The sequence below is a fragment of the Theropithecus gelada genome, chromosome 12 (assembly GCF_003255815.1).
Source record: "Theropithecus gelada isolate Dixy chromosome 12, Tgel_1.0, whole genome shotgun sequence".
NCBI lineage: Eukaryota > Metazoa > Chordata > Mammalia > Primates > Cercopithecidae > Theropithecus > Theropithecus gelada.
In genome coordinates, this window is record NC_037680.1 from 76,267,993 (window position 1) to 76,286,144 (window position 18,152).

At 40.0% G+C, this 18,152-nt stretch overlaps 1 protein-coding gene across 2 annotated transcripts in view; it reads right to left on the reverse strand.

Annotated features, from left to right (window-relative positions):
• The window catches only part of FTCDNL1 (formiminotransferase cyclodeaminase N-terminal like), an 89,443-nt gene extending 73,417 nt beyond the window's left edge, over positions 1-16,026 (reverse strand). Inside the window, exons 1-3 of one of the 2 annotated variants that reach the window (XM_025404992.1) lie at positions 15,595-16,026; positions 13,723-13,844; positions 10,947-11,042 (exon numbers count right to left, since the gene is read on the reverse strand). In XM_025404992.1, the coding sequence (XP_025260777.1) occupies positions 10,947-11,042; positions 13,723-13,837 (211 nt within the window). In that variant the 5' untranslated portion in view covers positions 13,838-13,844; positions 15,595-16,026. The remainder of the gene's footprint in view (positions 1-10,946; positions 11,043-13,722; positions 13,845-15,594) is intronic. The other variant, XM_025404991.1, reaches the window with a different exon arrangement.
• Between the last annotated feature and the right edge of the window lie 2,126 nt (positions 16,027-18,152).

Genomic DNA, 18,152 nt, shown 5'->3' on the forward strand with positions numbered 1-18,152 from the left:
GAACATGAACACTGTTATTTCTGCACTGTCACTATAACAATCCTATAATCCCCTCAAGGTACTCAGACTGTCCCACACAGGCTATGGGGAAAAGAAAAGCACAACAATTAACATCTCAAAATATTATCTTACTACATATTTTTAGGTAATTAAAATTGGAGAATGAATTATTCAACTTATGTAATTTTAATAGTCACATAATAACGATAATTAATTATGCTATAATTATTGTAATATCATAATACTACAGCCATACATTGTTGTCATTGTTATTGTAGGCTGTGAGTCTCCTGAGAAGGAAGGAGACTCTACCAATAGAGAACAGGTGGATGGGCTGCTGGGTGCATGACGGTGTGGAGAGACTTGCACTTAATCTACAAGCCCATCAATGTCACTAACATTATTATATCATTTCTTCAGAGTTTTCTAGTCCTAGTGGCCTTGACACTGGAAGCCACTATAAAAACTAAGAAGGAAAGATAAAAGGAAAAGGGATTCAGGAAAAACATCTCCACAGTAATGGGGCCTGGGCTTAAAAATACCAGAGCCTAGTATTCAGTCACCAGTAATAAACCCCTACTAGATCCACAATCTCTAAAACACCATCAGCAATCATATAAAATGCCAATCTCTGAGTGTTGTAGATATCTACTGAAAATCAGAAAACCTAAAACCCCTCCACTTTGAGGCCCCCCAGGGCTCCCTTTGTTAGTAAGGGGTGAATGTTTGATGTCTCCCACAATGACTCCTGGTTTAACACTGAGTGTTCTAAGAGATCTTTTACCTAGGTGAAGTGGTTGGCTGGGGAGGGGGCTCCTAATTTTTAACTGTTAAATCTCACCTGTGGCTTCTAGATTGGGAAACAATTACAAGAAGTATATAGTCAGGCAGCATGGATTTCATGTACCCCACCTATTTGTTCCAATTAGGAGATTCTTATAAGACATTTATTCTTGTTGATATTTCTTTTTCTGTCTGTTTGTTTTGTGTTTGAGACAGGGTCTCGCTCTGCTGCCCAGGCTGGAGTACAAGTAGTACATCATGGCTTACTGCAACCTCAGCCTCCTGGGCTCAAGGGATCTCCCATCTCAGCTTCCCAAGTAACTAAGACTACAGCACGCACTACCACACCCAGCTAATGTTTTTTATTTTTTTTCTTTGTAGAGACAAGGTCTGCCTATGTTGCCCAGGCTGGTCTTGAACTCCTGGGCTCAAGCAATCCTCCCGCCTTGACCTCCCAAAGTGCTGGGATTATAGGCATGAGCCACCACTACTTGTCAATATTTCAATAAACCCTATTGCTTTTATATCAAGAGTGAGACAGGGGCCAGCCGTGGTGGGCAGATCCCTTGAGCCCAGGAGTTTGAAACCAGCCTAGGCAACACAGGGAGACCCCATCCTACAAAAAATACAAAAATTAACCAGGCATAGTGGTACATGCCTGTAGTCCCAGCTATTTGGGAGGCTGAGGTGGCAGGATCACTTGAGTCTGGAAAGTTAAGGCTACAGTGAGCCCCAGTTGTGCCACTGCACTCAGCCTGGGCAACAAAGCAAACCCTGTCTCAAAAAAAAAAAAAAAAAATGGAGGAGTGATACAGGGAAGGAGTAAAAGTCAATACCAGGGTATGTCATCAAGCCGTGAGCAACTGGGACTCAATCCTGCTGAGATGGTCCTCAGAATTGTCCATCTCAGGGACAAAAGAGGCAAGCATTTATCCACCAGCTCTGGTCCCCGACAAGTCAAGTGTTGCCCGATGGGGTTAACTTGCTTGATCACTCACACTGCAGGTTGTAGCAAAGCCACAGTAAGAGAAAAGAGTGCAGCTTTTTCAAGTATGGCTGGGTTCATCCACAAATGCTGGTCATGGAAGATTAAGTTTGTTTATCCCAGTTCTCCCATTTGGCCTTTCCTTCTTCATTAGTACCTGTTTTACAGTGGTTGGTAGACTCCTCTTGCATTTATTCAGCCTGAGGCAATATGCATTTATGAGCAACCTGGTAACTTTCCTTCATAGTTAAAAGGTACTAAAGTCACTGGAAATCAATCTTAATATTTTAAGTACTTTCCCAATGCACAATCCCTTGTTTTCTCAGATTTTTCTGTTGTGGCAGTATTCCTGTAATTCTCCAACTAAATGCTATGCCCTAAATACGTTTACACACATTTGTAAAATCGACTATTGTTTTTATGTTATGGCAATGAGGGTAGTGTTGATGGTGGTAAGAACTTTATCAGAACCCAGCATCTAAACTGACTGATCTCAACCAAATCCAACACTGTTTTATGAGACAATCTCCATAGCAACTGGAGAATCAGAGTAGAAATTCTTAAAGTGAAAAGTTGTTCCTGATTTGCCAGATCAGCCCATGTTTTGACAATCTGTAATAAGGTAATCAAAGGGTCTCAAGACTACCATGCGAGTGTTGACGCTGTGTGAATGTGTCATGGCACACATCCTCCAAGTCATAAGAATAATTGAAAAAAAAATCTACAAGGCTGATCATTCTGATCAAAGTCCTTAATGTTTTATATATTTTTTAAAAATCAAAGAAATAAGAATCAGTCATGCCAGAGCTATTTCTTTATTCATATAACTTACATGGCTAGCATTTATCTTTCCAGTTCTCTAAATAATGACCTTAGTTGATATGGCATTATACAAATATTCATTTGATCAATGACATGAAACAAAAAGCAAGTTTCCATATCATTTATAAAATCCATTAACTATGGTCTAGACTCTTAAAGCTGAATATTATGAGCCTACATGTTAGCTAAGCCTATTTTCACTGTCAAGGCATTGGGAGAATTTGCCTAAGAACCTTCGGCGCTGACCCTTCCCCTCTATCATCACTCAATCCTTCTCATGAAAGTTTGTGTGTAAACAGAAACTTTTACATGTTACAGAGACACTGGGTCCAGCATATGAAAACATGGAGTGAGGAAGACGTAGAACACATACAAGAAGCATCAAGGTCCACAGTATCCTGCAGAGAAATTGTCTATAGAAACTTGATAGAAGTCCAGAAAATCAGACTAAATATCTTCAATACTGAGTAGAAGTCAGACAAAAGAAGAATGCTCCTGAAAATTTACCAATGAGTCCAAGTGAGGTGAATGCATTGTTCCTAAAAGATCCAAGATGATTTAAAATCGCCAAGAGAAGTAGGGACTTCCAGGAAAACATGAAAATGTGGATGCATATGTTTACTTTCATTTCTTCCAGAAACTCCAAGGAAAAAAATGGTAAGGAAATTTTTTTCCCAAGCATCAACTCAAACAAACAGAAATAAAGAGGAGGCAATCGCAGTGGAAGCTGCAGAGAAAACGTGTGAGGGGGAGGTGATTCGGCAGACCCAAGGCAGCAAGTGGAGCAGCAGAGAAGCGCCTGATGCATCCCACAGACACCTGATAGTGGGCAGAACTGGCAACCCCACTCTGGGAGGGAAGGCAAAGGGGAAGCTCAAAACCGAAAGATGGGTGGGAAGTCAGCTTCAGCAGCGGTCAAAGCCCATCCCTGATCCACACAGGCACCTGCCCTGCCACACCCTGGCAGAATATGCAAGAGGTAAAACACAAGGTGTCTGGGCTGGGGAATATGGACACAGCTGAGGGCTGGGGTGAGTAACAAAAAGAGAGGAATTAAAAGAACATTTATATTGACAATCTAAACGTTGAGATTTTTTCAGCCCTTTTGTGCAACTTAGCTTCTAAAACACTGGCAGTGGTGTCTCCACTCCAGGCTGGACACTGGAAGATCCTTCTCTGGGGAACATGAACAGCTCAAGAGGAAAGACAAAAAAAGTACTGAAGTATGAGTTCCCCAAAGAAACGACCCAGCCATGTCAGCCTACAGCTGACAAACCCCATGTGCATACTCGGAATGTCCATTCAGCCTTCTAGCATGCACTCAGAATAAACAGCCAACCAGGCATCATCAAACATCTTAGGAAAGCCTTTAAAAAACAAAACAAAACAAAATTAAAAAAACAAAAACAAACAAAAAAAAAAAACAAGAAAAAGCAATGGGGTGAAGGGGGTAAGGTGGGAGGAGACTATGCAGGAAGAAGAAACCACAATGATCCATTAATGATACATTCATGAAAAAAACCAGGATGTTCTCTTGAAAAGTAAAATAAAAGGAACATTTACAGAGTAAATGAAAGCACTTGGAAATTAACATGGAAGCCATAAAAAACTTACGGAAGGCTACGGTAGAAAGTAGAGGAAATTTGCCAGAAAGTGTTATAAAAATAGAGTGATGGAAAATAAGAAAGAAAGTAAATGTAGAAGACCAGTAAAAGAGTTCTAATCTCCAAATAATGAGGCTTTTAGAAAGAACTGAGAAAATGGAAGAAATCATCAATGGAATAATTTAAAAGAATTGTCCAGCACTGACGGACAATAGTTTCAAAGAATAAAAGGACTCACCAAGTATCCAGCATAATGGATGGAAACAAACCCATACAAAAGCACTTGAGAGAAATTTCAGAACACTGGGAACCAAGCAAAGACCTCACAAGCCTCCAGAGAGAAATGAAAGGTCACATACAAAAAATAAGGAGTCATAACGGTTTCAGAAGTCTCAATAGCAATGTGGAAACAAGAAGTCAATGACACAACATCTTTAAATTAAAGTTATTTCTAACCTGGAATTCTATAGCAAGACAAACTAATAATTCAGTGTGAAGGAGAATAATGGCACTTTCTGACATGCAAAGGGTCAACAATGTACTTCATTTTTTTTTCCAGAAAGCTACTAAAGGATGTGTTCCACCAAAATGACACCTTAAACTAAGAAAGTAAAAAAAGAGAAAGAGAAGATATGGGATTCAGGTTGAGGACCAGGGCGTTCAACATGGAGAAAGATGAAAGTCATGATGATGGTTGAGGGAGATCCTATGAAGACAGTTATCCTCAGCACACTGAGGGCAGCTAGTCCTAACTGGAACAGGTTGGAGAATTCTAGAAGATACTTCTTTAAGAAGATGGAATTGATAGAACCCTCAATGAATGCATGAAGTGTTCTATCTGGATGCATAGAGAGATGTAACAACTGACAGTGAATTTGGAGCCAAACCAGTGGTAAGTATATAAAACACTAAGCAAACAAATTATCAAAAAGATAATGACCAACTCCAGCAAAAATACAAAGTTATGCAGAAAAGGTCAAATAATAATAATGTTCTAAATGATTCATTGTGAACAATGTTTACATAGTTATACATATGTTTACATAGTTATAATAATGTAACCACTAACTATTGACTCAAATTTTGATATAAATATATTGAGAGGTTGGAAGATTGGGATGTGTGAGTGGTGTGTGTGTGTGTGTGTGTGTGTGTGTGTGTGTTAGAGATGAGAGGTGGGGTAAGGGGAAGCTAAATTTTCATCTTCCACAGTGAGAAGTCAATAGATAATGCCTAAAACTGAAAGACCAAGACATACCAGTGTAAGTGTGATATTTCGATATCTAGAGTTAAAACAAGGTAAAAAAGTGGAAAGTACTTGGCTGGCTCTGAGGAAAAGGAAATTGAAGGGTGTGTATGGTGGGAGGTAAAAGGGGTTAGATAGGTACTTAGAATTTTTTGAATAAACCCTGTGCAGTATGTGATTTTTAGCTACATGCCTGTATCATTTTGATAAAAACAAAAAGAAAGAGAGAGAAGGAAGGAAGAAAAAAGAAAGAGAGAGAAGGAGGAAAGGAAAAAATTTTAGAGACCTGGCTAGGGGCAGTGGCTCATGCCTATAATTCCAACACTTTGAGAGGCTGAGGTGGGAGGATCGCTTGAGCCCAGGAATTCAAGACCCACCTGGGCAACATGACAAGACCCTGTCTCTACGAAAAACACAAAAATGAGCCAGGTGTGGTGGCATGCACCTGTGATCACAGCTACTCAGGAGGCTGAAGTGGGAGGATTGCTTGAACCAGAGAGGCAGAAGTTGCAGTGAGCCGAGATCATGCCACTACACTCCAGCCTCACCAACACAGCAAGATCCTGTCTTAAAAAAAAATTTAGAGACCTAATAGTGATAAAAATGAGACAGAGCCTAATAGATCAATTGTGAGTTTTTATAGAAAATGAAAACCAGCCAGGCACAGTGGCTCACACTTGAAATCCCAGCTACTGGGGAGGCTGAGACAGGAGAATCGCTTGAACACAGGAGGGGGGGGTTGCAGTGAGCCAAGATCATGTACTGCACTCCAGCCTGGGTGATACAGTGAGACTCCATCTCAGTAAATAAATAAATACATACATACATACCAATGTCCAAAATATTGGGAAGAAAACCTATAAGCTTTAAATAAATATAGACTAGATCTACATCTCACCTGAGCTCTAAACTGTATAATCAACCATCCTCTCAAAATATTTGTATCAATTTGGGTGAATAGTTAGTGGTTACATTATTATACCTATGTAAACATTGCTCACAATGAATCATTTAGAACATTACTATTATTTTACCTCTGCCAACCTTTTACATGCTGTCAAATGACAGCATGTAAAAAATGTATTCATGGTCTTTTCCCCAAACCTCCTTTCTTCTGTCATTTTAAGTTATAACACTATCACACCACTGCTCTGTCCCTCACCAGTAAGATCCCATGGAATCTGTCCATTCTCTATTCTCTTAGGCCAATATCATCCTTCTAAACTGGTCAGCCTGCTTCCTGTCCATTCTCTATCATGCAGGCAGAGTGCTCTTTCTAAGAACTGAAAGCCAATCATATAATTTTCTTGCTTAAAACACTTCAGTGGTTACCACTGCCTTTAGCACAAGATTTGAACCCTTCAACCAGACATCTAAAACTTCATAATCTAGCCAAGTGCAGTGGCTCATGCCTGTAATCCCAGCACTTTGGGAGGCTGAGGCCGGCAGCTTGCTTGAGGTCAGGAGTTTGAGACCAGCCTGGCCAACAAGGAAAAACCCCATTTCTACTAAAAATACAAAAAAAAAAAAAAAAAAAAAATTAGCTGGGTATGGCAGTGCACACCTGTAGTCCCAGCTACTCAGGAGGCTGAGGCACGAGAATCACTTGAGTCTGGGAGGCGGAGGTTGCAGTGAGCCGAGGTTGCACCACTGCACTCCAGCCTGGGTGACAGAGTGAGACTCCATCTCAAAAAATTTAAAAAATTAAAACTTCATAATTTGGCCTCTGATTACCTCTTGAGCCTCATTTCATAACATTCCCAGGAATGTCTTTCCCATCCCACCCCACCTCTACATTCCATCCAGCCAAACTGAAGTCCTTTGCAGGTGCTCGAGTTCAGGCTGCCCTCACCTCTGGGCCTCTGCATCACTGTTCCCTGTATTCTAAAAGTCCTCAAACTAAAATAATATGCAAAAGTATATGTGAGTGTATGTCTCTATGTATATACACACAATGCACATGCAGAAAAACTTGCAAAAATTGTTGACGGTTATTTATAAATCCTCTGAATACCAACTTTGGACCCACCTTAAGAACCTCTTCCTGAAGCTAAAAGCAAACTTACAGCTGATATTAAAAAGTTGTGAAATATGTTATTCAGCATTTTTGCATACAAAGTATACATAAATTGCACATATCAGTATCAACTCTTTTATGTCACTGGGATGCTATTTATTGCCCTTTGTCCAGAGAAAGTTAGCTGATTATTATGTTACAGCTGGTTTCTCTGGGAAAGCCTTATTCTAGGGAAAAACATCCTTTCACTGTTCTGAGAACAGCAGGATCCTAGAATGTGAATACTTCTGCCTCATAAGAATGCCTGAGCATGCTGTTACAAAAAAAAAAAAAAAAACTTAAAAAAATTTGGATGATATTAGATGAACAGCTGTGTAGAAAAGGGAATGTAAAAATAAAAACTGCATGTTGGAGCATCAAAATAGTAACCATGTACAGTATAGGACTGTTTTTAATCAGATGAAGATTGAAGCTATTACATTTCAAATCAAATGTTATAAATTAGTTCAAGAATGCAGCTGAGCTCTCATTTAATTAGAAATGGCCATGTTTAAATCATGAGGTACAGTAGCTGCCAATGAAGCAAAGGGCAAGGGAAGGGAGAAATCCTGTGTCCAGACTCACTGATTCTTAACTGTCTCCTACGCAGGACAAACATCTGGGGTGGACCAGTCCCGATGTAATGAAGAACTTCATGTACTAGCTAATTTGAGATTTAATGTAATTGTCCATAATTGTTTTGAAGACAATTAAAATCATTATTCTGGTCTGGACAATTCTGAACTCTTCATTTTTGTGTGGAACACATTTTCCCCTCCATGCTGAATTTTAACTCTTTCTTGGATAAAACGTAAGGCAAGTCTGAGGCCAAGATTTCCCTCGGAAATAACCCTTCAACTGTCAGGTCACATGAAAATGCAGCATAAGTAGTGAGGCACTACTTTGGAAGCAAGTCTCATTTCCTATTTCTGGTGCTTCATGTAGCTCAACTAAAGTCCAAATCTACATCCCAAATGTTAGACAATTCACCATTAATTAAAAATGAGACAACATCATAGAGGGATTTCTGAGGTCATACAGAAAAGAATGCAATTATCCTAAGGCGGATTTTTCCCCGAAGATTATAAGCCTCTGCATCTTGTAATTAACCGTGGTACAGTTAGACAGTCCAGGCAAAAGTTCTTTCTTTTCTCCCAATTTGCCTAATTCAAAAACACCTCAAGTGGCATAGCTCAAATTTTCCAAATTAACCTTACCCCTGGGGCTGAAATCATTCAAGTGACAGTTTAGCTCTAAAGAAAATCTTAGTGAGAGTTGTGCACAGGGAAAAAAGGAAAAAAAAAAAAAAGTCGGAGGAAAAAGGGGTAAGAGTTAACATTTAAGTAGATTTTCAACCTCATCATTACCCCTGCTCAAGAAAATAGGACACCGATAGGCAAAACACACCATCGTTCTGCCCTGAAGAGCCTGAAGGACTTACTAGAAACCACTATTGCTTCCTCATGATCCATTGTGAATTTGTAAGGGATAAAATTATTGATTTTTTTTTTCGCCATACCCCACAACATTTAGTGTTCCATAATGTCATGGCATAGGAAGTGGAGGGGTATGTCACAAACACACAGTGTATTGTGGATACAGTTCTTCAAGATCAACTTTTCCCAGGGAGCTGAGGAGTGATGCGATTCTCACAAGCTATTTCAGTTTGCAAAAATGGTTTCCAATAAGAGGAGAACACACAACCCCAAACTTTCTCTTACTTCTGGCCACCACTCCACACTCTTCCACTGTGACTCCAGAGAGACGGTCAATCGGAACCAGGTCCACTGCTCTCAGGCAAGGGTGGATTCCCTCTTGGACTTCCGTATCGATAGCCTGGAAGGCCTCTAGGCAGGCAGCCAGAACAGAACTGCCCAAAAATGCAAAATTGTGGAAAACAATCATTAAGCTTTCAACTGCATCTACAGAAAAAGCTATGATTTTGTTGCTCCACTAGTTGCTTTTCTTTTGTCATCTGTATAGAAGACTTCTTTTTTGTCCAAAATAACGAAAAACACAAAATCCAACCTCTCCCCTCACCCCACCTCCCAACAGTCATAAAACTTCATATTTCTTCCACCTTTTCCTCCCCAAAGTGAGAGAATTATACAAGATTTATTGGTCTTATACTATTTGATTATTTTTTTATAATTGGTTACTTTAAATTTTTTCAACTTTCTCCAATTAATCTAATCAAATTCCTTATTTGCAGAATGCTTTATGAGTAATTCTATTAAAATAGATACACAAACATAATTTTTTTATTTTTTATTTTTTAGAGACTGAGTCTTGCTACGTTGCCCAGGTTGGTCTCAAATTCCTGGCATCAGGCAATCCTCTCACCTTGGCCTCCCAAAGTGCAGAAACTATAGGCATGAGCCACTGTGCTGAACCACATAAATTCTTTTTCACGTAAATTTTTTAAAGCATACTTATTTTAGTTTTGCTCTTATCCACTAATTATATTTTCATTGAATTATTATAGCTAAATGCATATTATAGACACCTAAGAGTTTTATGATATTACTCTGAGTTTTTATTAGTAATACAGTATGACCATTTTAGCAATAGAGGAAAAAGTGGATTTTTATCCTGTATTAAGATTAACATTCAACGTAATCTGTCCAGGCCGGGCTCGGTGGCTCACTCCTACAATTCCAGCACTTTGGGAGGCTGAGGCAGGCAAATCACTTGAGGTCAGGAGTTTGAGACCAGCCTGGCCAACATGGCAAATCCCCATCTCTATTGAAAACAATACAAAAAGGTAGCCAGGCATGGTGGTGTGCGCCTGTAATTCGAGCTACACAGGAGGCTGAAGCACAAGAATTGCTTGAACCCGGGAGGCAGAGGTTGCAGTGAGTCAAAATCGGGCCACTGCACTCCACTCTGGGTGACGGAGTGAGACTCTTGTCTTGGAAAAAAAAAAAAAAAAAAAAAAGATAATCTGTCCTATGCTTGCTGAAGTTATCAGTAAGCTCTCTACTAAACCTTACAATGTCCCTGTGAGACATGTCAACTCATGGCCCAACTCCAGATCTCAAGCTCCCAACCCAGAATGCACTGCTTAGCATGTTTCATTCCATGCCAGCTTAGCGGTGAAATGAAAGCTGACTTCAACACTATTACTTCACGGGCTAAAACCTGAAGATGTCTTTTCTTAACCACAAAGGATATGTGATCATCTTCAGCAAAAAGAAAAAGAAAAAAAAAAAAGTCATGAAATCTTGGACCCCAAAGTTCACTGTAACAAAGAGGAAATGGAGGATGTTTGAGATTTACATGTTCAGAAAAATGACTAAATGTAGTTTTGTGGTAGACTCTTTACTTAACAGAGGGGAGTATTCAGATTTACACAGGAAATCAATGATTAGAGAAAGTTCAGGTCTACCCGAAGGCCTACCCTTCACCAAAATAAAGACAAATATGTGAAGAAAGAAACTGAAATCTTACCCAACTTATCAACAGAAGCTGCTATTGTAATGACTGATCTATTATAGTCTTGATCAGAAAATATATTGAGCACTGACACTTGAGGATGTTTCTTTCCTGTAAAGAAAACAAGACAGGAGTGCAAGAATTTTTTTTTCTGTGATAAAACCTTAATAGTTTATTTCTTCTGCTATAATTCAATTTAGCTTAGTTGAAAAATTCTGGGATGTGACTTTTGGAAGTGACATTGAATAAACATGAAATTCATGAGAGGCAATGTCCACTTTTCTTACCGCATCTTATTGTATAACCAGATGGCTCAGCCCAGACACAAGCTTTTGATGTCTATAATAGACCCTCTTTTGGACTTGCTACTGAATTTGCCAAAATTCCCTTAACTCAGTCTAAGATGGTAGCCCCTTTCTCTAATAGCCAAATCATATCGCTGTAAATCCTGTGCTTCATCAATCTCATCACCTAGGCCTTGTCAATATTTCCTTCCCAAATCCAGAAACTAAACTGTTTGGGTCAAGATCTAACATCTGGTAAAACTAGAATAGACCAATTAGTGCCCAGAGCAGAGGTTTTTGAGACGCATGCACCTGTCCATTAGAAACTGTTCTGAGTCCACCATCTCCTTTTCGGAGGCCACCAACAGCCTTCAGATGTTAACAACTTCCAGCTTTTGGTGGTTTGTGACTCTCTTGAATATGTGTAACCTGGAGGAGAAAGCTGCCATTCCCTTGTGTGGCAGCCATACATAGCCCTAGAGTTATTTTTGAAGTTTACAAGCATGGTCCAGGCTCCTTAAAAGTACCCCTTATGCCTACAAAAGCAAATTCAAAGTGAAGGACAAAAGTTTTCAGGCGGTAATTAAACCTTTGGTTATGCTATTATACCTTGTCTCCCTGTCCCCTGGCAGCTTAACAATTAATCTTTTCAGAGGAAAGGAAAAACAAGTTACACCCAGGAACTACAGAGCTTACAACAGCCCTACACTATTAATTTTAATAATGTGAGAAGATAAACATATGTATGTCACTCACTCATGGCCAAATGAGCATCTATAGAGTCCTGCCCTGGTGTAGGTCTAAAATTTATAACTCAGATTCCTTTACCTAAGACCTTTCTAGGCCATTTAAATGTGCTCACATTGCTTAATTAGAAAAAAAATACAGTTTATATAGTTTTATTCCACTCACTTAAAAAAATGCCTTTAAAATATTTGTTAAAAAAAAAAGGTTCATTTTCTTAACTAGTGCTACCTTCCTTGCATTTTGAAAACTATAAAAGATGAAGTAAGAACAAGATCATGCAACCTCCTATTTTATGTAGTTTTTCAACATACTCTAACTCCTGGAAAAAAAGAGATATGATTCAATTTTTTTTCATCCTAAATCTTCTCCTGAAAAGCTTTTATTCTCAGTTTCATATGATTCAATTGAATCAAATGCTGAAAGAATAAAATACTACTCTCTCCTGCAATTTCTTAAGCATGCATATAGAAAAAAAAATTACTGCTGGCAAGAGGAGCTGTCAGTGTGAATCTCAGCAGAAGTAAATTGTTTGGTATTTGTAATGGAGTATAATAGCTATAATTCCATTTGAGCTGCTGCCACTAATAAGCTGATAAAAACTGTGAGTTGAGACCCAGGCATCCATCAGCGTGTGTCTTCCACAAATGTCTCTGCACATTTACTTAATCACAGAGACAGGCAACCCAATCCCATTAGGTGTACTGTGTCTGACAATGAAGAGCCCGAGCTGGCTCTTTCCACAAAAAGCATGCAAAATCACAGCTGCATACCAACTCCAAAGGAGTTTTCCTATCAGCAATTATCAGGAATTTTCATAGACATTTCTGGCTCCTGCAAAGTTGCGAGACAGTAACTTAAATATGCTCACAGTTAAGATGGGTTGGGGGAAAACACTTCTTTCATATGAAAAACAGTAACCACATTAAAAATGACAATCGGAAATTAAAATTTACTGTCTGAAACGCTTTAGGGCTGGTTTCACTTGTTGCCAAAAAGTTATTGATTTAATAACAAGCATTCTATTTAAACGACTGTATATACTGTTGTGTGTGTTAGTGTGAGTGAAAGTAAAGACAAATAATATCTAACCATGTGTCATTACAGGAACATTTTAAGAAGGGTGAAAAAAAGAGCAGTATCCTTCATAGTAATACTGGCCAAGGGAATAAGGAGGCATGAGTTCCAGTCTTCTGTCACCAAATTGCTGAGTGATCTTACGCATATCATTTAAATGCACTTGCCTAACAGTCTCTATGCAGAGAAAAGAGGGTAGAAATAATAATACTGTAATGATTGCATGGGCTTTGCTGGCAGGAGTGCTTTGAAAAGTAGTTGGTATTTGGCAAGTTTATTTTTCATTTAACCTGCTCGATAAAAAGCATAAGGTACGATTATGCTCATTCTATTAATGATCAAATAAACGACCCATGAGGGAAACATTATACTTTTAGGTAAATACATCCTCCCCAGGAGCCTGTCAATATCCTGAACAACACGCATCTCAGAGACTCACACGCAAATGTTAAGAGCTGCGCTGCTGAGCGTATGCAGACATTTAGAAAAGAGCATATGTGCACATCTGAGTAACTGAGCTATCTCAGTATCCTAGAGTTGTGCAGAGCTGCAACAGCTCAAGAACAAGGAGGAAAATTCAGGAAGAAAGGAAGAAAAGTGTTCTGTAGATACAGTGTGCACAGTACAAAAATTACTATATTATCAAAACACTATAATATTCAGCTTCAATTGTCTGCTTTTCCTACCATTTTTGTCAAGAAGAGCTGCTTTTGCTATGTTCTCAACAATGTATTTTCTTCTGGCTTCTGAAATGTTTAGTAAACAGGCAGCCAAACGGAGTCCCACTCTGGAAGAAGACATGATTTTTCTGGAATAGGAGAAAAATTTTTATGTGTCTCTAGAGTTCATTCATATTTTCATGTTTTAACTATAAAAAAATCATAACTTTTTGGAAATGAAGCAGTCATAATATGAGCACTTTACTATTTCATTCCTAGAAAAATTCTAAAGCATAAAATCCCCAGATTGACTAAAATAAGAAACAATGTGTACACGGTCACATACATATGAACCTTGTAACGACACTGGAAAATACCTGGCAGGGTCCTCAGTATGAATTCCATCATGTATGTGAAAGTTTTTCATTAAAGTGTGTTATCCCATTTTAAGCATAGTTTTCCTTAGCCTTATCCCTGTTTTCAAGGTCTGTACTATTTTACAAACAGGTATGATTTTTTTTTGTTGTTAAACTAGACTTACTGGGGAAATGCAGAAAAAGGAAACGAGGAAGATTATTTAATATGTGGATTCTTATAAAAGAAATTCTTGTGGCAAGAATGAAAAAGTATCTACAGGCCACGCCATGGACATTATTTGTATAATAAACAAGGAAGCCATTTGGATGGTTTACATGACAATTGTCTAAGTTCCTCCTTGTTCCACCAAAGTTTCTAAATCAGTTTAAAGTCTTTTTACAAAATTCTGTAACTTGAAAGATGACACGTATTCTGATATATATTACTCAATAATATCAAAAATGTGATTTTTGTTGAAAATAGATTAATTACACAGGTTTTGGAGGTTGCTTTCTTTTTAGTACTCTAGAATAGCATTTTTGACTCATTTTTCCATACCTCAAATGATATTCACGATCTAAAGGAATTAAAATATCTTAAAATAATAAGAAAACAATTTCCCTCTTCAAGTTCAGCACCTCATAACGTTGGTCTCTTTTAAATATCATAACTAAAAATGGATGAGGCCCTCATGAATTCATTCAACAAATGTTTGATGAGGGTCGTTTTCTGACAGGTAATGTTCCCTGCGTGAGGGATATCAACCACAGTGGTCTAACTCTGAGACACGCTTTAAACTTTAGAGTTTAAGCTAAAAGTGCTCTGGTGCAAGTAATGGTGTTCTCCCTGAATAAATCCGCTGGCTTGTTCGCCAGGATCATTCGTTGGCCTAATCATCTTAACCTAGAGAGAGCTCAGGCTTCGTAGCTAGCTCAGGTTTGCAGGCAGGTTTTCATATCATGTCCATCGTCTCATCACTGAAAATTCACAAAAAGTCTGTCATTAGGTTTTTCTAGATACTAATAACATTGTTGTAATAAATCAGCCCAGACCTCTCGTTTCTATGTAAACAAAAAATTGCTTTACACAAGGGGTGTGGGCGTCTTCTGGTTTTCATTTGTTTTCAGTGTGTTTATGCAGCTTAATTGTCTCATCAGGCACTTTCCCAACATAATTATGCTTTTTAACAAATGGTGTTTATGGCAACCCCTAACAGTGCAAAAGAAAGGATTAGTTTCATCCTCTCATTCCACATTTTGATTCCCTGTGGACAGCTAAATCACACAAAGATGGTGTTAGAAAAATTCACCTTCACAGCGAAGCTGAAATGAGCGGCAGTACCAGGCTCAGAAAGTGAGCCAAACGCAAGCCCCCCAAAACACTCTGTGTTTGGGACAGGGAGATCCTAGTCTTCCTAGCCCATCCCTTCAATTACCATTGGATGACCTCTGGTGATAGATCAAACACGCGACCGTCCTCCGCCTCCGCTCCTCCCCAACCCCAGAGAACCTAGCCCAGCAAGTGCAAAGTGCAGCAGTTCACCTGCCCCCTGCGCACGCACCCCACCGGCACTTGGAGGCCGCAAGGAGGCTCGCCAGGCTGCTGCAACGCGTGCTGCGGCCAGAACCCCGCTGCTAGGAATCCCTGCGCGGTTCCGCCTGGGTTCCTGGGTGGAGTGTCCCAGGACCACGTGCGCTGAAAGGGAATCCGAAGTGACTCCCGGACTCCACACAGGTCTCGCGGGACGCAGCAGCGGCGAGGGCGCGGGGTTGTGGCGCCCGGGAGTGAGGGGCGGCCGGCGCTGCCCCGGCCGAGCTCTCGAACTAGCGGCCGCGCCTCCCGCTCCGCAGTTTTTGGAAGGGGAGCGGACCTGCGCGCACCGAAGGGCAGTGGGGCAACGCGGCTGCCTAGCCCGAGTCGCCGCCGCGCGTGGCCCGCGCGCAGCCTCCGCCGCCGACTCCGCCTCCCGGGCGCCCGGAGCGCGCCCCACCCCAGCCGCACACCGCCCGGGCTGGCTCTGCCTCTCCCTCCCTGACCCGGCACCACGTGCCTGGCGTCCCTGAACGCTTCAGTTTCTTCTCAGTGTTGCCTCTTCGTCTGCTCTTCTGTATCGCCAAACCCTCCGCAATTCTCTAGTCAGTTAATGACTTTAAAGGGGCACTGGAATCTAATGATCAGGTCTTTGCCTATTGATCATGCACCAGCAGGGGGCTCTTCTCTGGTTTCCTTGCAAGGGACACATGCAGTCACACACACCCTTCTAGTAAATCCCCTCCTGAAGGATTAGTGGCCCCCGTGACTGTGAACTGGACCCACCCCGGGACAAAAGCAGTCCTTGTGCATACCCATTTAGTCAAAGTTACAACGAATATGAAACAGGCTTCCGCATTTCCTTTTTTTCTAGGCCACTCAACCTTGAAAACACATTTCGCTTCCAAAAAATCAGGACCTGCTTTTTTTTTTTCGTGTAGCAAGGATTAAATGTCACCATTTTGATCCAATTTTGTTCCTGTAGTGAAATAATCACTAAATAACTACTTTGACGGAATAAATTAATTTTTAAATCTATTTTTTATTTTCTAATTATAATTTTTAAACACAGATTTGAGGAAATTAACATTTATGTGGACATTTGGTTTCTAGCCTAATGTGGCATAAAAATAAGTAACATAATGAGTGTTAAAAAAAATCAGGTTCATGATGCTTCTCACATCATCATCATTGTACTTAGATGTCACAACAGTATTATGTGCGATTATGTCAGATCCAGCCTTCTCCATCTCGGAGTGTTGGCAGGTAGGAGGGTTGTTGGCAAGAGGAGGGGTGTTAACCTCAGGATCCTGGATCCATTCCAAGGCTGGTAATTACATTCTGCCAGCCAAAATTCATCCCATAATTTTAATTGGATAAATCCTTTCTGGCCTAAGCTACTGCTATGCCTGTCAAACTGTTGCCACATTTCACCCCAGAGGTGTCTGTGTTTTAGTTGCAAGAATCAGTCCCTTTGAGGTTGGCTTATCTGTTTAAATCCTCAAAATGCACTGGGATCCTATGGAATTAAATATATATTTAGGGTTTTTTTCCTACTAAATCTGCATAAAAATGCATAAAGTAGATACATATCCATGTTATTACCTAAAGAGCAATACCTATCTAATGTCAGCATTCACTACATAATTTTGAGAGCTTTTTAACCAGACCAATATTCCTAACTTTCTTCATCTTCCCTTTTGAGAGCTTTTTTGGCCTCTAACTTTAGCTTCCGTTTTCCAAAAAAAGTACTGTGGTGTCAAATGCTCCTTCCATGGTAGGGCAAAGAACCAGAATCCCCTGTATTTCACCTTTCCAAACAATCGGATGATGATACTACTTGCTAAATGAGACGGTGTAATAATATTACATCTAGTCTTATATTCCTCCAGAGAAAACTGTGTGACACCTAGGGGCTTCATGGTTCTAGCTGTAGAAACTGCCAGAAGGAAAGCTTTTTCCCCCATGGCTCCTAATCCTCTCTCTCTGCCCGTGAGACTGTTCCTTACAGAGCTACAGGCTATGGGGACATTAAGTAAGATAACATTTCTGAAAGCATCCCTTTCTCCACTCTACTCGCTTCAAACACAAATGGAGAGAAGCAGGGCCCCAGTGTTCTTTGTGGGGGGCAGCATCTGGCGCCTGCCTGAGGACGGTAAGTATGTATTTTTGGAAAATACAAGGAGACACATACCAACCTGTCTCATGAGAAGTTTAGCGATACGATTGAAAGTATTATTTTGTTCTCTTCAAGAATGGAAAGTTACCATCACTTACTTTAGGTGTACCGCATGTAATCCTGCCCATTTCGCTACATAAAAGAGCTTTATGTAATATTTGTGTGTGCATCTCAAGTCTCTCATTTTTATTTAACTTAGCATTCTTTGGAGGGAGTCTTCCTACTTTTTGAATAAATGTATTATTCTGACTCCTTGATTCTTCTGCTAAATTCACCTTGTGGGCATTAGTTCTTTTGTTCCTGTCCAGAAAGATATAAACCCTAGAATAGAGACAAACTGAAACTCCCACCGGTCAGTTCTATCTACAACTGCTGTTCTGTAACACTCCCA